This window comes from Fonsecaea multimorphosa (genome assembly GCF_000836435.1).
Source record: "Fonsecaea multimorphosa CBS 102226 unplaced genomic scaffold supercont1.1, whole genome shotgun sequence".
Taxonomy (NCBI): domain Eukaryota; kingdom Fungi; phylum Ascomycota; class Eurotiomycetes; order Chaetothyriales; family Herpotrichiellaceae; genus Fonsecaea; species Fonsecaea multimorphosa.
The window spans coordinates 1594232-1615265 of NW_015971635.1; the positions used below are offsets into that span (position 1 = coordinate 1594232).

General features: G+C 52.6%; 9 protein-coding genes across 9 annotated transcripts; 5 read left to right on the top strand and 4 right to left on the bottom strand.

Moving 5' to 3' along the window:
* Positions 1-430: 430 nt before the first annotated feature.
* Positions 431-1400, top strand: Z520_00597 (uncharacterized protein; the record flags this gene model as incomplete). Its single annotated transcript, XM_016771117.1, has 2 exons — positions 431-684; positions 749-1400. The coding sequence occupies 2 exons, from the start codon at positions 431-433 to the stop codon at positions 1398-1400; spliced, it is 906 nt and encodes a 301-aa protein (XP_016638027.1).
* Positions 1401-2748: 1348 nt separating this feature from the next.
* Z520_00598 (uncharacterized protein) lies at positions 2749-4834 on the top strand (the record flags this gene model as incomplete). Its single annotated transcript, XM_016771118.1, has 8 exons — positions 2749-2798; positions 2856-3057; positions 3125-3217; positions 3373-3537; positions 3601-3807; positions 3890-4049; positions 4132-4394; positions 4502-4834. The coding sequence occupies 8 exons, from the start codon at positions 2749-2751 to the stop codon at positions 4832-4834; spliced, it is 1473 nt and encodes a 490-aa protein (XP_016638028.1).
* Positions 4835-5546: 712 nt separating this feature from the next.
* Z520_00599 (uncharacterized protein) lies at positions 5547-7557 on the top strand (the record flags this gene model as incomplete). Its single annotated transcript, XM_016771119.1, has 5 exons — positions 5547-6028; positions 6087-6394; positions 6477-6697; positions 6807-7099; positions 7329-7557. 5 exons carry the CDS (start codon positions 5547-5549, stop codon positions 7555-7557), a joined length of 1533 nt encoding a protein of 510 aa, XP_016638029.1.
* A 1127-nt stretch (positions 7558-8684) lies between these two features.
* Positions 8685-8984, top strand: Z520_00600 (uncharacterized protein; the record flags this gene model as incomplete). Its single annotated transcript, XM_016771120.1, has 1 exon — positions 8685-8984. The coding sequence occupies one exon, from the start codon at positions 8685-8687 to the stop codon at positions 8982-8984; it is 300 nt and encodes a 99-aa protein (XP_016638030.1).
* Positions 8985-9575: 591 nt separating this feature from the next.
* On the bottom strand, positions 9576-11277 carry Z520_00601 (uncharacterized protein; the record flags this gene model as incomplete). Its single annotated transcript, XM_016771121.1, has 5 exons — positions 9576-10135; positions 10193-10630; positions 10684-10793; positions 10842-11089; positions 11161-11277. 5 exons carry the CDS (start codon positions 11275-11277, stop codon positions 9576-9578), a joined length of 1473 nt encoding a protein of 490 aa, XP_016638031.1.
* An 899-nt stretch (positions 11278-12176) lies between these two features.
* Z520_00602 (uncharacterized protein) lies at positions 12177-14146 on the top strand (the record flags this gene model as incomplete). The annotated part of the gene is made up of 2 exons (XM_016771122.1): positions 12177-13982; positions 14036-14146. The coding sequence occupies 2 exons, from the start codon at positions 12177-12179 to the stop codon at positions 14144-14146; spliced, it is 1917 nt and encodes a 638-aa protein (XP_016638032.1).
* A 117-nt stretch (positions 14147-14263) lies between these two features.
* Z520_00603 (uncharacterized protein) lies at positions 14264-15727 on the bottom strand (the record flags this gene model as incomplete). The annotated part of the gene is made up of 1 exon (XM_016771123.1): positions 14264-15727. The coding sequence occupies one exon, from the start codon at positions 15725-15727 to the stop codon at positions 14264-14266; it is 1464 nt and encodes a 487-aa protein (XP_016638033.1).
* A 629-nt stretch (positions 15728-16356) lies between these two features.
* On the bottom strand, positions 16357-17808 carry Z520_00604 (uncharacterized protein; the record flags this gene model as incomplete). Its single annotated transcript, XM_016771124.1, has 1 exon — positions 16357-17808. The coding sequence occupies one exon, from the start codon at positions 17806-17808 to the stop codon at positions 16357-16359; it is 1452 nt and encodes a 483-aa protein (XP_016638034.1).
* A 2560-nt stretch (positions 17809-20368) lies between these two features.
* On the bottom strand, positions 20369-20724 carry Z520_00605 (uncharacterized protein; the record flags this gene model as incomplete). Its single annotated transcript, XM_016771125.1, has 2 exons — positions 20369-20631; positions 20682-20724. 2 exons carry the CDS (start codon positions 20722-20724, stop codon positions 20369-20371), a joined length of 306 nt encoding a protein of 101 aa, XP_016638035.1.
* Positions 20725-21034: the final 310 nt, after the last annotated feature.

The following is a 21034-nucleotide window of genomic DNA, read 5'->3' on the forward strand; positions in this document are numbered from 1 at the left end:
TCCAGAAGTTATTTTGGGAACCTCCCCCAATGTCTTCCAGTCTACTTTACGTGCCGCTGCTCCCGAACGACGAGAACGTGAGACCTTTTGTGTCCTTTGATAAGCCTGCTCGACCCGATTGCCAGAGCCAGTTTATCCAGGGACCTCGTCTTATTAGAGTTTATGCATCTTTACCTGCTAACCATATCATCAACAGAATGCACCTATCTCGGAAACTCGATAGGCGTTTTCACAATGACAGATTGGGAAGGAGAGAAATAACGCGACCGTGCGGCTGGGACACTGACTACTGATAGTTTTTGATACCACAAGTCTACTCCTGCTCGGCCGATCTGAAGCGGCTGCAACAGATACTCTTGAGCGTCCTCATTGACCTCGTTTTCTTTGAAAGACTTGTTCTATTGCGAAGGCTGAAAACAACAACATCACCATGGGTAAGAAAGTGCTTTGTGGCTACGGTCTCGACGTCGATGCCGTGAGCGCTTGGATGATGCCCCGAGAGGGGGGCTGTTGCACGGACAGAACAAACATGTCTCGTGGCGTGTTTGGTGCTACGGTTGGCCTCGATCGAGTCCTGAAGCTCTTCGACAAGTACAACATCAAGGCGACCTTCTTTACTCCCTGCCATACGCTCGAGTCGTTTCCAGCACAACTGGCCAAGGTGCGCGACGCTGGTCATGAAATGTAAGGATGCATAACACTTTGCTTTTCTCCGCCCGATCTGGAGCGATCTGACAAAATACTAAAGTGGTATGCATGGCTACACCCATGAGTTTGTCTCGGATCTCTCCGAGGAACAAGAGCGTGACATTTTGGCCAAATGCATCGATGTGATTACCAAATTCACCGGTAAGAAGCCCCGCGGCTGGACAGCTCCAGCCTGGACACCGTCGGCGAAGACGGTCGAGATTCTCGAGGAGGCTGGGATCCTCTACGACCACTCCCACATGCATCACGACTGTCAACCATATTGGCTTCCGCACAAGAACACCGTCACCGAAATCAACCTCAAGATGAAGGCCGCCGACTGGATGAAGCCCATGACGGCGCTCCAGCCTTCTAAGATCATTGAAATCCCCGCCAATTGGCACCTGGACGATTGGCCTCCCCTGAACGTGGGACAGATTGTCGGGCAGGGCTTCGTCGACCCGGACGTCGTGCTGAAGCTGTGGAAGCGACAGTTTGACTTCTACTATCGCGAATACGACTCGTTCATCTTCCCCATCACCTGTCATCCGCAAGTGACCGGGAAAGCCCAGGTAATCCTGATGCAGGAGGAGATGATTGAGTACATCAACAGCCACGAGGGTGTACAATGGGTGCCGCTCGAGGAAATGGCCAGGCAATTCAGGGACGGCGAGCTGACGGGCGCCACAGTAAATGGCGGCGTCGACCTGTGAAACATGGGCATTCCGTCTGTATTTTCGCTATCCAATGTACCTGCTCATCCAATTCTTCTTTCTTTGCAAATACGTCCTTGAACCATTCTCTCCGTGACGCCCGGAACTCAGCCCCGGATACATGCTTTCGGTAGGTCCATCTTGGCATTTTTCCCATAAGGTTCAAGGGTAACATGCTTTCACTTGTTTATCATGACTTCAATCTTCGTTGTCCCGCAAGAAAACAAGCTGCAAATATGCTTCGCAAAAGTTTAAGATACTTTTCTCTACTTCCCGTTTCCAAGCGCCGTTATGTATCGCAGTAGCTCAGGGCTCCTGATATGTGTACGCGATGAGCAGGCCAGCCGGCGACTCCCCGGGCCGGCTAATCTCGACAACGAAACTCAGTCTCGCCCATCATGATATGAGTTGCAAGCCTTCTCTTATCTCAAAACAGCAAGCGAGGCCCTCTTCAGTCGCCGTTCTCCGACTTAGTGCAGCGGTAGCAGATTTCAAGCCAGGTAAAGTGCAGATAGCGAGTTGCTGGTTGCACGTCAAGTTGAACAACGCAGGTACAAACCATGCTGTACTGACTTAGCCTGGTACTGACTCAGCCTGAGCTCCGTCCCGAGCGTTGGTAACACCATCCTCCTGGTAGATTCGACCCGAAGTCTGACCCATCTCCTCTAGGACCAAGGCCTTGGGGACTCCGTGGCAGACATGTTTGCTTCCCCAACGAGTGGAGCCTGGACTGAAATGCGGCTGCGCTCCAAGATGCTTTGGCCGCGGGCCATTTCAATATGCAGGATCTGCCATTTCCGGAAACCCTGGATTATCACATTTCGCGGAAAACCGATGAGGAAGGAGAGATAAGCCTGGCAGTTCCGAATTTCCGACCAAATGACCTTGGCGAAATGGCTCCTTGTGGCAAGAGAGGCTCCGTTTGGTGGTCGATTCGATACAATCGGTATGCATCTGAGAAAGCCATTGCAGAGGGAAACCTGGGAACAAGTTGGCTCCCGGGAGCACGGCTCGTGTGTCTATACGCCACCCTCACGAGTCCTACCTAGTCTCGTCTTGCTCCGTGTCAGGCTCTATACTTTTCTGCTAGACCGACTGCATGATTTGCTTCATGCAGGGACAACTAGGATACCTGGCGCTGGCCTCCCGGGTCATTCGCCACGGACGTCGAGGGCCCAGATATCTGGATCATGGGTCAACGTGAATCATGCAGATCAACTCAGACATAAAGCAGCCACTTTCGCCGTCACGATCTTCTCGGTCTGTTGGTCTATCCTCTGCGAAATCCAAGCTCTGTCTCAAATCACTTTGACCAGTGGCAGTTCCTCACACCAAACCGACAAGCATCATGGCCTATGGCCTTGGTATCCCCAAGCTTAGGCTTAACAGTCCGTACTGGTGAGAAGTCCTCTCAAAATTGACAGACATGGAGACTTGCTTCTGACGTACGAGCAGGCAAAACTTCATTGGTGGCATTCTCATCGGCCTGACTGGAGGGTTGTATGCTGCCCTCAACCTCCTCGGCGCGGGAGGCGGCAAACCAAACTCGTTCCAAGTCGTCCAGACTGCCAATGCCACTCTCTGCGCCGTCTATGCTGTCTCAGCCTGGTTTGGAGGGACTGTGTTGAACACCATCGGCCCTGCCTTGACCGCTTTCGTACGTGGGCCTAAGAATTGTTCACGGGAAGTCAAGCGGCAGAGATTCCAACTGACAAAGTTTACAGTTTGGTGTCATCGGATACATCCTCTACGTCGGAAGTTTGTGGTACTTTGACCAGCATGGCAAAGAGACCTTCCCAATTATCGCAGCCGTCTGCGTAAGTCGCCCCCCTTCCTTACAAAGACGCTCTGCTTTTTGTTTGACCCGATGTTTGCCAGTAGCGTCGCCATAAGGAGTATAAGCTAACCTATACTTACAGATTGGTGTAAGCAACCGAACCAAAAGTCATGGTGGATGTGGGTATGCTAAGAGTTGCTCCAGATCTCTGCCGGCCTCATCTACGTGACCTCCGGATATCTGTCCATTTCTTATTCCGAGGAGAACGAACGCGGAAAGTTCGTAGCAACATCTATCAACCTGCAGGCTACTGGCGCTGCCATTGGTGGATTGATCCCTCTGATCATCAATCACGACAAGGTACTGTCCGCCCCATCGCGCTTTCAACTCCCCCATTTCGCGCCGATGCTCATGCAATCACAGGCTACCAGCGCTGGCGTACCCCCCGCGGTCTACATCGTGTTCATTGTCATGGACTTTGTCGGTTGCGCGTTGGCATTTCTGCTGCGACCTCCGGAGAAGGTGGTGAGAGACGACGGAACCAATATCGCCGTGGTCAAAGCCCGTCCGTTCTGGGACGAGTTCAAGGCCAACTTGGAAGCGTTCAAAGATTGGAGAATGTTCGTCATGGTAAGTCATATGTTGAGAACTACTGTGGTTCCTCTTCGGAATACTACTCTCGCGAAGTGGCGCGACTGACTGCTGAATGCAGATTCCTGCTTTTGCCGTCAGCGAATGCTTCCTCGTCTACAATGGTAGTGCCAACGCATTCCGCAACAGTCTCCGAGCCCGGAGTCTGTTGGGATTTTGCTCTGTGACGCTGCAAATCATCTGCGGCTGGGCCTTGACATTGCTTCTTGACAACGAAAAACGTAAGTGGACACCAATTGTCGTTCCCCATTGTTTTTTACTCCTCTCTTCTTCTCGGAATGCTAATGGGTCGAAAACTCTCAGTGCGCCGCCGTACCAGAGCCCAGATAGGTCTCGCCATTACTGGTATCCCGGTGATTGGCGCCTACATCTGGGAGATGGTGCGGACGCGCAACTACGACAGGAACAACCCGCCCTCGCCTCCTTTGGACTGGAACGACCCCGACTTCGGAGCCATCTTCGTGTTGTTCATGTTGAACTGGGTCGCGTGTTCGCTGTTCCAGTACATGATTCTTTACTTCCTGGGTTGTTTCACGAACAATCCTCGAGTCGCTGCTAACAACGCTGTGAGTTTCCCCCCTCCCCCCCTTTTCATTTCTCTTTTTGCGAGCTTTTAAGGGGCTGGTCAATGTCAGGAGGCCTGGGCTAACACGGATGTGTTCTTTTCTCTCAGGGCGTCTTCCGAGGATTCATGGCCGCGGGAGAAGCCATTGACTTTGGCGTCGACAGCATGGGCGTGCCGTTTCTGAAGGAATCTGGGGCCCTCTTCGCCTTCTACACTGCCGGGGTCATCGCCATGGGCTACCTGGCGCTCTTCCACATCGACGAGACAAAGTACTTTACCGAAGAGGAGGTGACGATCCCCAAGCACGTTCAAGAAGAGCACGACCACACCATTGTCATCGACGGAGTGGTGCCCAAGAGCACTTCGGAGACGGACGAAGAGGTCGCCAAGACAACGACGGGCAAGGAAGCCACTGGCGTAGCCGAGGAGATTAAGGCCTGATGGGACGCGCAACAAGGAGCAAGGCTGCGGAGGGAGGAGAGTGCAGTTGGCTAGGCCTTGATGGTAGACACATAGATAGATAGATAGATAGATACACTGCAAGTAGACGATCGAGACGATCGACTTGGGGGTGGGTGGATCTAGTGCGAGCTAATAAGCTAGTCAGTCCTTTCCGGACTCACAATGTTGTGCTGTGGAGGATGACCATGCCATGTTGGAGACCAGTCGATAACTAAAGTAGTCGCAGACGAGAGAAAGAAGGTAATGCGTATGCGAGCGAGCGAGACCTGTTGTAGAGAAAGTGTCAAGGATTCACCTGTCCCTTCACACATACACCCAAGTATACCTGCCTAGGTATGTATATATATATATATTATATTATATACCCCGAACTGTGCTTTGTCCCCTACCATTTTCGTTCAGGAAAGGGAGCGAGGCCGCTCTGTTCGGGCACGTGACGGATGCCCGGCCGAGCACGGGAGACCGTGCCGCCGAGCCGCTTTCTAATTATCACAAATGCCAAGCCGAAACGTTGCCTCTTTAGAGAAACAAATACCGCTGCTTTGTGTCAGCTTCTCAAGCCCGGTGTTGCCACGTGCCGGCGCGTGCGCTAAAGGCCGGCACCAAAGGAGCTCCGCCCCCGCTCATGCCACCTCCACACTTCTTCACTGCATACTCCCTTTACTGTAAAAGACCTCCCTCTGAAGCCAGTATGATTAGGAATACGCCTCCAAAACCATCCTCTCGCCGGCGTCGCCACTCACGAAAGTATGCGCCCTCTTCCGAAGAATTCCCAGAGCCTCTTGACAAGAAGGAGCAGGAAAAAAAGGTGGAGAGGAAGCCATCGCCACCGGGACTCTCAGAGCTTCTAGGTAGCTATTTCGTGACTGGAGGACGAGCGGGCAACAATACTCGCGCGGAATTGCGGACAATAGAGAGAAATATTGTGGAAAGAGAAGCAGCAAGACCCCGGGATCCTAAGCCTGGAGAAATCGTTTTCAAAGAACCGCGACGGCCAGAGGCAGTGCGCAGAGAGAGGATCAAAAATGAACAAGCACAAGCGAGGGTTCTACGTGAGGCTCGACGGCAAGAGGAATTGCGGCGCCACGAAACTGAACGTCAAGCATGGGAGCATGAGCTTCGACGACGCGAACAGGAAACTCGAAAATACGAAGCTGAACTTCAACGTTTGAAGTATGAGCGTCAATTTGAGACTCTCCATCGAGAACAGGAAGATGAATTACGGCGTAAGGAAGCTGAATATCGATGACGTGAAGAGGAGATTGTTCGAAAACATGAAGCTGAACTTCGACGCCAGGAGAGGGAACGTGACGTTGAACTTCGACACCATGAGAGCGAGCGTCGACCTCATCAGGTTCAGGTTGACCATTATTCTGAACATCAAATTATTGTTCGAGAACAAAATCCTAGATCCGAATCCCGAGGACGTTCGCGTCTTGGCACGGACAGTGACAGCGACGATCGCCCTTCAGACCAACCCGAACCACGACCAGGTCTACGAGGGGGAGGGCCTTCCGGAGGAGCGAGGTATCGAGCCGAGTAAGTCGAGATTGCCTACCTCGGCTCAGCGAGAGATTTATTCCTAAGTTGCTACGTAACAATGCTAGACCTGAACCCGAAGATCTAATCTACATATTTTACGTTCGATACGGCGAAATTAAAGAGATATCAACAGACCTTTCACCTAGAAGACTGGGCGGCATTGGCCGCTGGACTGATAAGGGCCTTTTGACGCACCTCGTGGAGAGATACCGGAGGCAAAGTGGAAATGAAAAGTGGTGGACCTGGAGGTATTGGTGGGATTCATTCATGAAGGAGATTGCTGCCTTGATCCTTATCCAAGTCAGTATTTCAACATTCGAGGACTCTTCTCTTTCTCTTTCTCTTTCTCCTCCTTTTTTCCTTGTGCATCCGTATATCACTATCCCTGAGACTTTTACCCTGGTTATAGATGGAAGAATCGAGAGTCTCTTACCAAAGAATCCCATACCCCGACGAGAGACCGGAACCCCCAATTACCGACCTACGGCGCCGAGTCAAGCGAAGTATCGATCTCTTTGGCGGCAAAGAAGCGTCGGGCCAGTTCAGGTACTTGATTCGCCACTATAAAACTATGACCGACAGCAGCCGAATCATAACGAGCCAGATCGACCGGCTGGCCATATCGGGACAACAAGACCACGCCGAGTCGGCACATTACACATATTATTTGTTACTCGAGGTTGTTGAGGGCCAGAATGGGCAGTATGTTCATTGTTATTTGCTATTTGCTATTTGCTCTCCCCTCTCTTTCAATTTAGTCTGAGGAGAGAGTATCCATCCGTCCAACCAGAACAACCCACATCCTTTTCCCCCATCCCAGTTCAAACCCTCCAATAAAGGGAGCCAAAGACAATTCAATAAAAGTACACGACTCTAAGTGTCCACTCTGTGTATTCCAACAACAAAAGAAGCTAACCCTCGAAAAAAATAGAGCGTTCCTCCTCGGCATCCTCATAATAATACTCTGCTTCCTCGCTTTCGGCCTCGCCCTGGGCGCCACTCAAGCATCGAGCATCAGCTGGGGCGACGTCTTCTCCATTTCTGGCTTCGGTCTGGCCGCTCTAAGTGGCTTATTCGCCCTCATGGCGCTGGCCCAGTACCTCGGGCTGGAAGATATGAGTCCGGGGAATCCGATTTCCAGAGATACTGCGGAGGATTAGCCAGGAAGCTTAGCAGTAATAGGTGATTGATGATGGGGGAAGGGGTTTGCACAGATAAGGGAGTGTCGGGGATCCTCCCTCAGGTCATTTCGCTGGCTTAGGTGCTGGCGAATGCTCCGTAGTTTAACTCATAGTAAGGGCAGTAGGCGAGAGGACAAGCCAATAGAAGTAATAGCACCTAGTATTCGTAGCTCTAGCCCTCCATACACCGAGACTCAAAGCCTTGAAGAGGCTTTGAGGAGGGCACGGGTCGCGTCCGTCCTTTGTGCGACCTGGGCACCCGGCTTGGCCTGTTTGCTGTGTTCGGGGGGAAGGCTATCGGGATAAACAAACTAGTACCTCATCTTGGTCGATTAGACCAAGAAGGCCTCCCTTTCGGCGAGTATTTGTAAGCAATATTATGTGACTGACTCACCCGAAAAGAGTCACGAGTCAAGAAAAGGAAAGGGGGCAGGCTATTCAAAGACGAGCGTCGAGAGGGAAGGAAAGGAAGGCGACTAGGGAGAGAGGGTCAAAGTACGACGAAACGCTAATAAGGTGTATTTAGGTAGTTAGAAGACCGGAGAGAAGGAGTGATTTACACGATAAGCAGAGGGAGGGCAGGGAAAAATATAAGGACCGGGAGAGGGAGTAGAAGGGCGCGCGAAAGAGAGGAAGGGAGTGGAAGAGAGCAGACAAGGGAGCGATTCGACTAAATAGTCGTTAGCGGGAGAGCAAAGCGGCGAGGGATAAGTCATGAAATGACCCTGGGCGTCGACTGTTCGGGGATTATATTTATACCTACCTAGGTAGGTATATTACGTACCCCGAACCATACTTATCCTTTTCCATTTTGGTTCAGGAAAGGAAGCGAGGCCCGCTATAACCGGGTACGTGACCGGAGTAATTATCGTGGAGGTGCTTCCGTGGTGGGGTTTAAGGCCGCCGGTGCCGAGGGTGCCTGTAACACTGCTCCCTGATGCGCCTCCTACCGCCCCAGTGCGCTCCGGTCCTTCGGTCCTTCGGCCTTTTCTGAGACAACTTCTCGTGCGATTGAATAACTGACTCCCAGACAATCGTCCAAACCTCAACCCGCCATCCCTCCTCCACTGGGCAGAATTTCTGATCCCTCGAACTTTCTCCTCACCATGAAGCAGACACACAGTTACACAGCCTCCCATTACGTGAATGAGAACGGCTTCCCCTTAAGCTGGATGTGCCGTTGCTGTATCACCAGTGGTGCCACCAGTGGCTTAAGGGATGAAATCGAAGAGCATCACTTGCGCACCAAAGTTCAGCCTGGCAAGATCATCGGTCGCCCTGCTGGGCATGTCGCATACCCCAAGCGAGCAACCATGCAATACCAGCCGCAATCCCCCGACACGACGCAGCAGAATTCGCAGACAGGCGAGCAGAAGGAGGCGACTGAATCGACGTCGCACTCTTGAGATTTCACCATTTCCGCTTTGTTTCACCGACAGTCTTGCGACTACATTTCAGGAGACAGATCTCCATAGTCACAGGCAACTACAATCACAGCCAGATATCGTGGTATGGCAATCGTGGTATTAGATGGGGATTGGCACGATTGGGCTTCAGAAACTAAGCAGTTTTCGAGATGCCGCGCGCGGAAATTTCGGCTTTTCTGGCGCGCCCATGCGTTACGATTTAGTACATACCTAGGTATTCAAGCATGAATTACGCGGCGTGAGCTTCAACTGCTCTGACCGTATAGACAACCACCTTTTTGTCTACGACAAGTCTTCTCACCATAGGGAGACTCTGAATTCCACCGTGTCGCCTCGTTGTATCTCAGAGCGCCCTCGAACTTGGTTACTGTTCCCATAAGTCTCCTCCGGAGCAGTTTGTCCAAGGAACTTGTGGGATCCCCCCGACCGTCATCCACCCTCCTTGCGGCAGATGAATGCTTCAACGTGTCATCGGGCGTCTGCAGTGACCGGTGTCACAGAGTGTACAGGAAATCCGGCCTTTTTACACTCTTCGTCAGAGAATTAGATACAGACAGAGTCTTGGGGGGCTTACCTCTTGTCGCCCAGCATCTGTATCTCTTCTGGCGTCTTGCCTTCAATAAGGTAGTCCCTCTTACCGGCCATACGCAGCCGGTTCTCGCGTCTCAGGAGCAGGTGGTGGAGGATTGCTCCGCCCCAGTATGACAGGGTCAGGTAACCAATCACCACGGAATGCCCGAGGATGAATCGAGGCGCGTCCTTGCCTCTATACACGTTGCTGGTGACGACGCCCTGCAGATTTGACCATCCCATCATCAGTCCCATAGTGATGCCACGTTTATAGACTCCCTCTGTATTGTTGGCCGCCCAGGATGCCAGAAGAGGCACAGCCGGATAGATTCCCATGGCCGCCAGAAAGGTCGCTGTGTATTTTGCACCGACGGACACATCGCTGATGAGCACACAGTATCCGATTATGGAAAGAGGTGCGATACAAATGGCGCATAACCCGCGCTGCTTGGTTCGATCACCAATCCAACCTACCGCGATCGTCAACACCGCAGCCACGGCGTACGGTGGAATAGACAGTAGTTGCGCCGTTGTGGACCGGTATCCGAGTCCTGCCAGAACTGAAGCCCATGATCAGAAAGACGGAGTCTGAGGATGGTGTAAACCAGAACACCTACTCGAAGGCAGGAAAACGCTGAAGCCATACAGGCCCGCGCCACCTCCTCCGCCCATGAGGGCGGTTGTATATGTTTTCCAGTCCTTTACGCTTGCCCAGAAGTAGGCCCATTTGAAGCTTTCGTGCTCGGCGCTGGACTGTTGATCTGCCTTCAGTCGGTAATAGACCCGCAGGCGGTCGTCCGGCGAAAGAAAAGTGGCCGTATCTGGAAAGTCGTAGATGAGCCAGTACGATCCGGCGGCCACGACGACTGTAAACAGGCCTTCGATGATGAAGATCCAAGCCCATCCAGGCTTGTTGCCGACGCCATGCATCAGGCTCAGGGCGTAGGCGAGGAGGCCACCGAAGGAGCCGGCGACGGCGGCGGCACTGAAGAAGATGGCCGAGCGAGCACCGATTTCTGATCTTCGATACCAGCAAGAGAGGTAGAGATTGCAGCCTAGCAGCGGTTCGCTGGTTAGAGATTGGTGAGAATGGGGGGTTATTGCATACCAGGGAACAAGCCCGCCTCGAAGAGACCCAAGAACCATCGGACTGCCGACAGCCCAGAGAAGTCGCTGACCAGGCCCTGGCATATACAAGCAATGCCCCAAAGGACCATACTATGGGGCTGTCAGTCTGAGATTCCCCTGCTGAGCTGCCAGGCTTACATGGTGGGAATGTAGATGCGTGGTCGGAACTTTTTGAGCAAGACGTTTGAGAGGGGCTCAAAGACCGAGTAAGACACAAAGAAGATGGCCAGACTAGCATTCCACTGGCCATTGCTCATGTGCAAGTCCTCTTGTAGGCCGGCGATTTTGGCATTGCCGATGTTGGTGCGGTCGAGAAAGGAAAGAAGATAGATCAAACAGAGCCACGGAATCAAGCGAAGGTCGAGCTTCCGGAGTAGCTGACGGTCCTGCAGGATACACCAACCTCGTCAGTCAACCGAATGTGATGCATGACTGTCACCCGGGGGCGTCTGTCTACCTTTTCCGCTCTCCCCTCCGGGGTCAGGTTGGCGTCGGGGTGGTCACCGTTGCCGGCGCGAGCCACTTTGTCCTCGATCCATCCGTCATCGGCGCGGACTTCTGGTGACTTTTCCATTTGGTATGCCTCGCTCTGATCTGAAATCTGTCCGTGTCTTTGTGTAAGCGGATTTAACACTAGGGCTGGGGGGGAAGGACCTCTCATTTATAATCTTCTGGATCGAGCACGGCCGACATTATACACAAGACATCCTACCCCGTGTTTCCCCGGGACCCCTTATCCCACTCCCAACTCCAGACTGACTGGGGAATGCCTGGCTTTCTGGAGAATCCGCTCACTGAGTCGAGGCATAAGGCGCGGTTGGTGGACGCGGACTTCGGCACACACCCTCCGCTCTTTCAGGCGAAGAATCCCTTACATGGGGACGCAGAAGCTTCGCAACTTGAAGCGGCATTGGACAGAAGACAGACCACATCCCCCCTCATTGAGCGAATTCTAGCTGAATGCCTCCCATCCAGCTCCAGGTGGCTTGAGAATGCTGGTGGTGCAGAGAGCGGAGAGCGGACGTTGGACCTCCGCAGTGCCGCTGTCAAGAACTGGAACCCCCGGGTCGATCCACAGTACCTCGTACTCGGTAACTATCCCTCCTCGCTTCTCCAACAGGGGCCTAGTCAAAAAGGTACTCCTCTTAGGTAGATAGGGACCGGAAAAGAGCAGTAACAGCATTACGCCGCCTAGCGTCTTGGAGACGACGAGGGCGTAAAGCCACGGTCATTTATTCAAACGTCCCTTAAGTCCACATACCCCATCCTCACTTGAATGACTTCAAGTGTTGACCATCTTGGTACGTACAAACTGGCTTTCGACAAGTCCTGCGAGGTAGGGCTACTCAGCTCAAGCTCAAGATTCCCCTCACATCACATCTGCACCACGGACTACCTTGTTCTGGGGGCGACGCCAGTTCCTCGTGGCAAACGTTCGAGTGCGAGACCGAGGCAGCCTACTCGATATCTCCCATGGATGCTCCCAATATAGGCCCGAGAGGCGGGTCAGTTCGATCATGTCTTGCTTGCAAAAGACGGAAAATCAGGTGCGACAGAGAACAGCCCTGTACTTATTGCACCAAACTGCGTCTGCAATGCGTTTACCCAATCCCTCCCCAAGAAGGGAGAAGGGCGCCGGAAAACATATTACTCTCGAGACTTAAAGCCATCGAGACCTCACTCCACCGACTGGAATCGAAAGTGAACCAGGACTCCAGTCCGCAGCCATCTGAACACGCACTGCAATCAAAGACTGTCGACCGCTACCCGGAGCCGCTTTCAAGTCTGACACCAGCGTCGGATCTGAGGAGCGGCAGACTCGTCTGCGAGGATGGGGATACGCGATACGTTACAAGCGGTTTTTGGCCCGGCCTCGACAATGTCGACGAGGATGAATCTGCGAAACCATCCAACAAGTCTCTAATCTCGCCGCCCGCGACCGACCCCCCAACGCAACATCGAGCGCCTGTATTTGACTCCACGACCAGACCGAAGGACCTACATCTAAGTCACCCAACAGGCAACAATGTTTTCGCCCTGTGGCAGGTATTCGTGGAAAATGTCGACCCAGTCTTCAAAATCCTTCACGTTCCCACGACCCAGCGACAGATCCTCAGAGCCAGCCAAGATCCGACTCAAATTCCCCCTGCATTCGAAAGTCTTATGTTCGCCGTCTACTATGCTGCCATTACAAGTATACAATCTTCATCGTATCTCCAAAATTTGTTCCAAGAAGAACGGCAGTCGCTGCTCGACCGCTATCGGCATGGAGTGGAGCGCTCACTCGAAACAGCAAACTTCATGAGTACACCCGACGTAAATACACTGCAGGCCTTGACAATATTTCTCACCTGTGCTCGACAGACGTTGGACAAGACCTACATATGGTCCATGACTGGATTACTTATCCGACTTGCCATGAAGTTGGGGCTGCATCGTGACCCTGTCTTCTTGGAGGTACCCTCGTTCTGGGCAGAAATGCGCCGCAGACTGTGGTGGTGTATTGCTACACTCGATGTGAGAACGGCGGAAGAAAATGATATGGATCCTTTTATCTGCGAGCACATGTTCGACACCAAGTTTCCTGCCAATGTCAACGACGCCGATCTACACTTAAACATGACGGAGCCTGCACCGAACCTCCCACGACACACCGAGATGTTATACAGTCTCATCCGCTTCGAGGGGAGTTATGCTGCGCGAAAGTTGGTGTTTTCGCCAAAATTCGCGGCCGACAATCAATATCCCGCCTTTTCACTTCCGGAAAAGAATGACTTTATCGAATCATTGTTAAAGGATTTCGATCACCGATATCTAAGACACTGCGATACCAGAATCCCAATCTGTCTCCTTAGTGTTACATCTATACGAATCGTCCTGGCCAAGGTTAAGCTTACCATCAACCATCCGGCTTGCAATAACGCCGTCCCGCTCTCTAATGCTCAACTGCGCGACCTCACCCAAAGTAGCGTTGAAATCATTGAATATGCCCACATGTTGCGAACAAACGACAATTACTCACGATGGATCTGGCTTTTCCAGAAGTACATTGAGTGGGATGCAGTTGCCTTTCTTCTACACAGTCTCACCACTTCACGGCTGCCCGACCTCCTAGATCGAGCCTGGAGGGCCGTCGACACCTTCTTCGATACATGGGAAGACCGGGTTCCCGAAGGCGACCGTCGCTGGCCAAGATTGAAGAGTCTCAGAGCCAAGGCTCTCTCCAAGCAATGCCCTCCTGCGGCGTCTTCCTCCAGTCCTGGCCACCCTGCCGAGGCCGTGGCAAAACGTAGTGGCCAGACGGAAAATGATATCGACTCAAGGATTTCAAGATCATCAAACACAACCGAACCGCGCTCTTTCTTTCCTACCGACCGTCAAGAATACTCGCAAATGCCACCGCAACTGCTAGGGCAGGCATTCGACCCAGCCCCAGGAACTGACTATCCCGAATGGAGTTTTGACAACGTGCCTTACTCCATGCACGGATCTCTGAGTTGGGACATTGAGATCGATGAAACGATGCTCAATGCTCAGATATGAGCCTCTTAATAAGCAGATCAATGTCTGTTTAGCGCCTCCTCACGAGTGATGTTGAGACCCTCGGGTTCTTCCACGTAGGGCGCCTTGACCAAATTGTGACGGTCCAGTAACGCTCCTTGCTTCAAAAGCGAAAGCCTGACGTCCTGTGGATCGGCCTCGCAGCCTGTTTGCGCTGTAAGGGCAGCGGCCGTTCCTGCAGCTTGACCAGTCGCCAATGCAGTCCCCATGACACGGATGGCACTCGCTGCAGCCTGATCTCCATCGGCACAGCGACCGGCGCAGAATAGGTTGGAGGTGTCGAGGCTCTGCAAGCTGCGCAAAGGAATGTCGAATACCCCTTCTGGTGGCTCCCTAAAAATGATGGGCCAATCCTCTTTACTTCCGTCATGATATTCCGTATACCAAGCCCCGAGAGCGACAGTGTCTTCGAAGCTGCGACCTTCAAATATGTCGGACTCGGTAAGCTGATAGCGCGAGTTGATGTGGCGTGACTCGCGTGTGCCGAAATTCGGTCCAGAGGAGACGAGATACATTTTCTCATGGCCGGGCAATTTGCGAAGGATGTCGAGGTAGGTTTTGGCCTGCATCCGCCCCTGCCGTTCAGCGGACGAGATGCTAGCACTATTTCTGGCGTCATAAATCGCTGACGCCATATATGTGCAGATGTCTCCGGAGCCAGGAAGTTGAATCAAGACCCCGACGTTACGTGGGATAGTCTTTTTCAGTGTTGGATCTGCCGCTTTAGCCTGCTGAATGGCGTCTCGCCACAACGAAGACGATGGGCTGGCGTTTTGGAGGCCACCGAACCGGGTTGCCAACGAACCCATGTTGACATGGCCGTGATTGCCGTACCTTGTCGACGCGCCGGCGTGGCTGGCGAGATCTCCATCACCTGAGCAGTCGACGAATGCTTTGCCTGAGATTGTTCGTCTCCCCCTTCGCTCTTGAACCTCGACCGTGACAAGCTTGCCATCGGTTCTGTCACCACCAACCACGGCACAATGTAGTAAAACTTCAATATCATATGAGGCGACCATGTCATCCAGCACATGCTTGAGCCCCTCCGGATCGATATGCTGGAAACTGGGGGTCAGCTTCGAATTTCGAGGGATGTAGAATTTCCGTCTTGCCTGAACATATGCGACAACCCTGTCGGGAAGGGGAGTCGCCGCTCCCTCCAAGACCAGCCTTGCATGAAGTTCTGTCCATATTTTGCCCACCGCCCTTCGAGGGTCCGGTCCCACGCTGTAAAGTCCGCAGTATGAGAGGACTCCACGGTGAGTAGCGGCGCCACCGAGACACGCCTCTGACTCAATGAGTAAGACCCGTGACTGTGGCACCGTCTGCTTTGCGCCGATCGCAGCACCGATGCCCGCGGCACCACCACCAACCACAATCACATCGTAGGGGCCCGCAAAATCAGCCGTGGACAAGAAGCCATTGACATGGACTTTGGTTGTGCCATTCTCTGTGTTCGGCATCTTGTATGTGCTGGGTCAGTTGCTACCAAGGTCACCAGACTTGGGCTCGATCATTGCATATATGTATCCCCTGCTGTCGGATCTCACGACGAAATGTGGACCGCAAACGGCATTGGCGGTGGGGGCCACCCGCTTTAATCCGCTCCGCTCCGCCCTCCGCTCTCCAGGTTCCGTGTTCCACGGAGGCCCGCTGACAACTCGCCGCACCATCTTATGGTGCGCTCAAAGGACTCCGCAACAAAGCGTCTAGACTCTGCTCCTCAGGTGAAACCCTTCTGTCGGTATTTAGTTTCGAGTGATGTGGTCCACCATTTCCACACTTCTCAACGGGACAAAGCCCGACTTGTGATGTTATCTATTGGACTTGCGATGTCGACTACTGCGCGCACTTCGTATCGCCGGCATTTTCACCACCCCCAAATCCAAAGTTCCAAGCCTCTACTTACTACCAGGACGCACTACAACTGCAAGAATACTCTTCGCGCCCTAGGAGAATTATCCTAGGTATACCAAGCGCATCATATCAAGCTAAAAATTTGGCTTCAATTTGCGTCAATTCTGAACGCCTTTTACATAATTACACAAATTTCATAGAGTCAAAGCTTTCGACAGTTTTTCTTTAACACGACCTACAGACGTGCAGGCGTGAGGTGAAAGTCTTTGAGCTGCGTGCGCATCTTCGCCGCATCTATCTCAGGAAGGCCGTCAAGGAGTTGTTGAATTTTCTTGTTTGCCGCTTCAAGAATCGTTATTGTTTGTTTGCTATAGGCGATTCTCTGCTCGGGATCGTCCGGAACAGTGCTCCTGATAATATTGAGGCGGCAATCTCTCAACCAGGCAACCGTTTGTGGCTGTTTGAGCCAGGCTATGGTGTTCAGATTGGTCTGGAGCGTGATGAGAGGATAATCAATGGGCTCGTTGGGCATGGGGACCGGCCCACAGAGCTCGTTCTTGAGCTGTGCGTCTTCGTAGGTTGCCTCGACGTGAGCAATCAATGCTGCGCTGAACGTCTGCTGGCAGTATCGGACTGGCTGAAGCGTGATGTTGTGGCTTCGGAACACGGTCACGGGGGCGACTTTAGGAATCGCTCCAGCTGAGCAGTCAATGTAGAGCGTGTCAGGTATAGGTTTGTAGCTACCGTGCTCCAGTGCAACGCTTTCCCTGGTGACACAGGTAACATGGCCTTTACGGACCACCGATTTGATCTCCTTGAGTGCTTCAAACTCAAGCTGTGATACTGTGGCACAATGAAACATGGTAGGCGTGACCTTTTCGTCAAGCTGAAGCAGGAGTTGTTTGGCCGCTTGGCGTTTCAAAAAATCTCCCACCGACGAGGCGGCCATAAGTGACTCGAATGTGGCTTGGGTAGAAGCTTTGGCCCGTTCGGCAAGCTGAGGTCCGGGCTGAAATGTGGAACGGTCCAGGAGATATGAATCGCGGGGTCTGATCCACGTTATTTGAGAGGCGTTGATGCCATTCTCAAGCAGCCACAGGCAAGCGTCCATGCTTGTCTTTCCACCTCCAACAACAGTATAGCCTTCGTAACCACGGGAGACTTCAGGAAGCTCGTTGGGCGTGACAATGTCCACCCCGCTGGCCACATCGTAGGGAGGAGGTCGCATTGATGGAACAACAGTTTGGCTATAGGTCGCGTCCACAATGCACGTGTCCTTGGCAACGCGGTACGTTTTCCCTGTCAGAATGGAGCGGAATTTGCCCTCCTGGATGTAGTCGCACTTAGGAAAGTATTGGAGTCGACCTGAAGGCAAGAATGTCTTCTTCATGACCCTCTCGAAGTAAGCACAGACGTCGTCGCGAGATGAGCAGTCGGCGAGGCCCTTGTTCCAGCCAAACTCCTCAATGCCGTCGCGTTCGAGACGCGTGGAGTTCACGCCATACATAGCAGCTGGCTGATGCAGGCGGACAAAAGGGTAGGCAGTCGTCCAGTGGCCGCCCGGGCGGGCATAGCGGTCGATCATGATGATCGTTTTCCTGCTCTCGGCGAGGAGGGTGTCAACGAAAGCCATCCCCATTGCCCCCGCACCAACGACAAGGTAATCGGCAGCAACAAGCTCCGCCATCTCTTGTGTTGTGGAAGTGCGTATCAGTAGAAATGGTCTTGACACAATTTTCAAGAGAACAGAGGATAATATACAGGTACTTTGGTGTCAAGAAAAACCTGCCAAGGGCTGACCTGGGATCAGCTTGGGTGGCCTTGGGTGGCCTGGCTGGGCGCTCGGATTCCAGCAATTTCTGTTTTTATTATGCCCGGAGCTGAATCATCGAGCTAATAACACCAGCGAAATACGAGTACGAGGTGAATCACACTCTGTTCGATATTAACTGTTCTTTGCGTGATTGCATTTCCAGGTCGTACTCACCTAACATGTGTTGGATACTGGGACTCAACCTAAGTAAAGGTAGAGGATCTTAGCCTCCAATATTTAGACTTGGTAGACAGTAGGTATACTTTGCTAGGGGTAGCGAGTCAGAGAACACGTAGGTCGTAGAGTATGCAAAATCAGAGAATATGGAAAATCACTGGGAAATCACTGGGAAACCACTGGGAAATTGCTAGAGAATTCCTAGGAAACTCGTAGGGAATTAGTAGCAAACTCGCAGGGAATTAGTAGTAAACTCCTGGGGAATCAATGGGAAGCCAGTGGAGAATCAGTTTGTGTGTAAGTGTGGGTACGTGCGAGTAGTGAGACCTCCTGGACGTGGCGCCTGTGAAAACGGCTGGAACTTACCGGTATCCTCGCTTGGCTCGGTACCCGTACCTATACCCGAGGGCGTGGTGGGACCAACGTGGTGCCCAATGCACTACCGTAGGTATTAGGCCACATCACCTGTTCAACTACTCGTGTCGTCGTCTACGGTGCCGAAAAGGAGGCTCTGCTCCCCAGGCCATCACCCTCGCTGTTCTTCCACGCACCGCCCCCTGTCGCGCCGGATTCAACGCTCGATCTCGTGCGGCCTGTCGAAGAATCTACAGGCCCCGTGCAGCACAAAGTCGAAAACCATATACCAAATATCTCTCGCTGTCGCCTTCCCGTTCTCAATAGAGTAATCGCAAAACCTTGCTCAACAGGTCCTATAGGCTTACAAGGTACGCCTTCTCGGGGACGTTCGGTGATTTACTTGACGCAACGGCACGAACCCTCTTGTGATGAATGGGAAATGGCAAGAGTTTGGTGACCGTTTCCCAGGATGGAAACAAGCATCGGAATAATAAGCGGATGGGTGGAAGCTTGACCCTTCCTCCCTCTGGGCACATGTCAGCCTCGGCCTTCCCCTTGCTCTCCTTGTCCCACCCCGGACAGTGGTGCGTGTGAGAGCACCTAGGTAGGTAGAGAGATGGAGAGGGAGAGAGAATGAGGAGGGTAGCGGAGAGTGATAGAGGTGCATGATAGACGGGCCTTGGCCTGAAACGCACGAGGACTAGCCAGTTAGATTTCTAGCCATTACCTATAGAGACTCGCGAAACAAGCTACGTCGTGGGCGTCGTAGGTATCCGTAGGTGTAAAGTACCACTAGTAATACCACTATTAGGCGGTAACTACCACTGAAAATGAATTAAACGTCACGTCTGGCTCTCCCGCTAAGCCTATTCTAAGTGGTAGCTCTAGTCCGCTCTGATATGCGACTCGGCGAGTACTCGGTAGTCACGGGAAATCTTCCCACGTCATCCCCAGAATTCATCCTCCTTGATATCAATATTTCCGCCTCTTCCTGATTCTTCGTTCCGCCGCAACCATTCCCACCGGTCCACTTCTCGCCTTGGGTCTCCTCCTCCACTAGCGTGGGCATCGCTATCCATACCCCAGTCAGGACCGCCCTACTAGCACCCCTGCTAGCTTTCTGCTCGCAACCTCATCTCCTCTTACGCCCACTACAGCCGTCCCTCAGAGTTCCTGGAACAAGAGAAAATGCCTCTCATCGACCAGGGCAGAGCTTGCGAGTAGACTAGCGTGGAGTGCGACTTCCTACGAGGTGAATGGTCGACATGCCTAGTCAGTCTCGGGGATTAACTTCCTGCGGGCCAATCAGTAGTCACAACCGACGGGCGAGTACCTCATAGGATCTTCCACATTGCACCGCGGACGAGCACCTACTTGAAGGACACAGGTATGAGGACACCCCATATCTTCCTAGCTCGATGTAGCTAATGAGAAGCGACATCTCTGTACTCGTACCAGTAGCCTCTAAAACAAGGGAGGTAGCGCCGATCTCCCGCGCACATTCCCTTGATACTCAAAAAGAGGCAACCATCTCAATGACCCAATTTTCCGACGGGCTCGCCCTTTCTACGGGTACCCACGGGCTTTCCTTGAGTACGCCCGTGTCGTGCTGCGATTGCAGAGTCGATGGCTGTCAGTCCTTGGATGCCTGGAAATGGGGCAGTGTCGGTGGAGGAGAACGGAGTAGTCATTGCATCGCCCCTTTTCTCTCGCCAGACGTCAAGTCACTGATCTTGTTTTAGTCCCAACGTCATTGCCTCCATTACAGGGTTGCTCAAGCAATCGTGGCAGCACAGCGCCCAAACGCTGCCTCTACATGACATCCTCAAGGCTTTCAGAGTACCGGTTCATTCTCTCATACAGTGAAATTTGGTTAGCTACGTCGGGCCAGTCAGCACACTCAACTTTCGTCTGGGTCCACCTCAGGCGCTTTTGCCCATGTCCCCAAACCGAGCGTTTTGGTAACGTCTGTGTCCTGTGTCCTGTCGTCCTGAGTCTCCGTCTCTGCCTCTAATGGCTCTTCTGAGATCCCATCGCTTCGCTTTTCTTGGGTTTCTCCGTGGTCAACTGCACTTGCAGGGTTATTGTCCATAGACCACGACTGGCTGCTGCCTTTTGTCTTCTGCTTCTTTTTGTCGTTCCAGAACATGTCGCGAAAGTTTCCTGGCCCAGCCGTCAATCGTGTACTAAAGCAGGAAAGGCAGGAGTCTTACCGTTCTCGGCGAGCATTGCGATGTATCCGGGCTTTGGTTCCATGGAGTGGGGAGCCTTGACGGGAATGTGAATTGAGATGTTTCGAACAGATTGGCAAGTAGATACTCAAAGAATGAAAGAGATGATCACTTGGGGCCAAGGGAGTATGAACCCAATTGGAGTATTTGGCAAGCAGAAAAGTTCAATCAATGTGATAACATCAAAGAGGCGAAGCGGTGGCATTTTATATACAAAGGCGAAGTTGCGAGTTACGCATTGGGGTCCATAGGAGCCCGGGAAACAAGGTCATCTGTCCCATTAAGAGCCACTTCGCGACATACCGAAGGAGGGCGGCCCTTTCGAACTATATTTC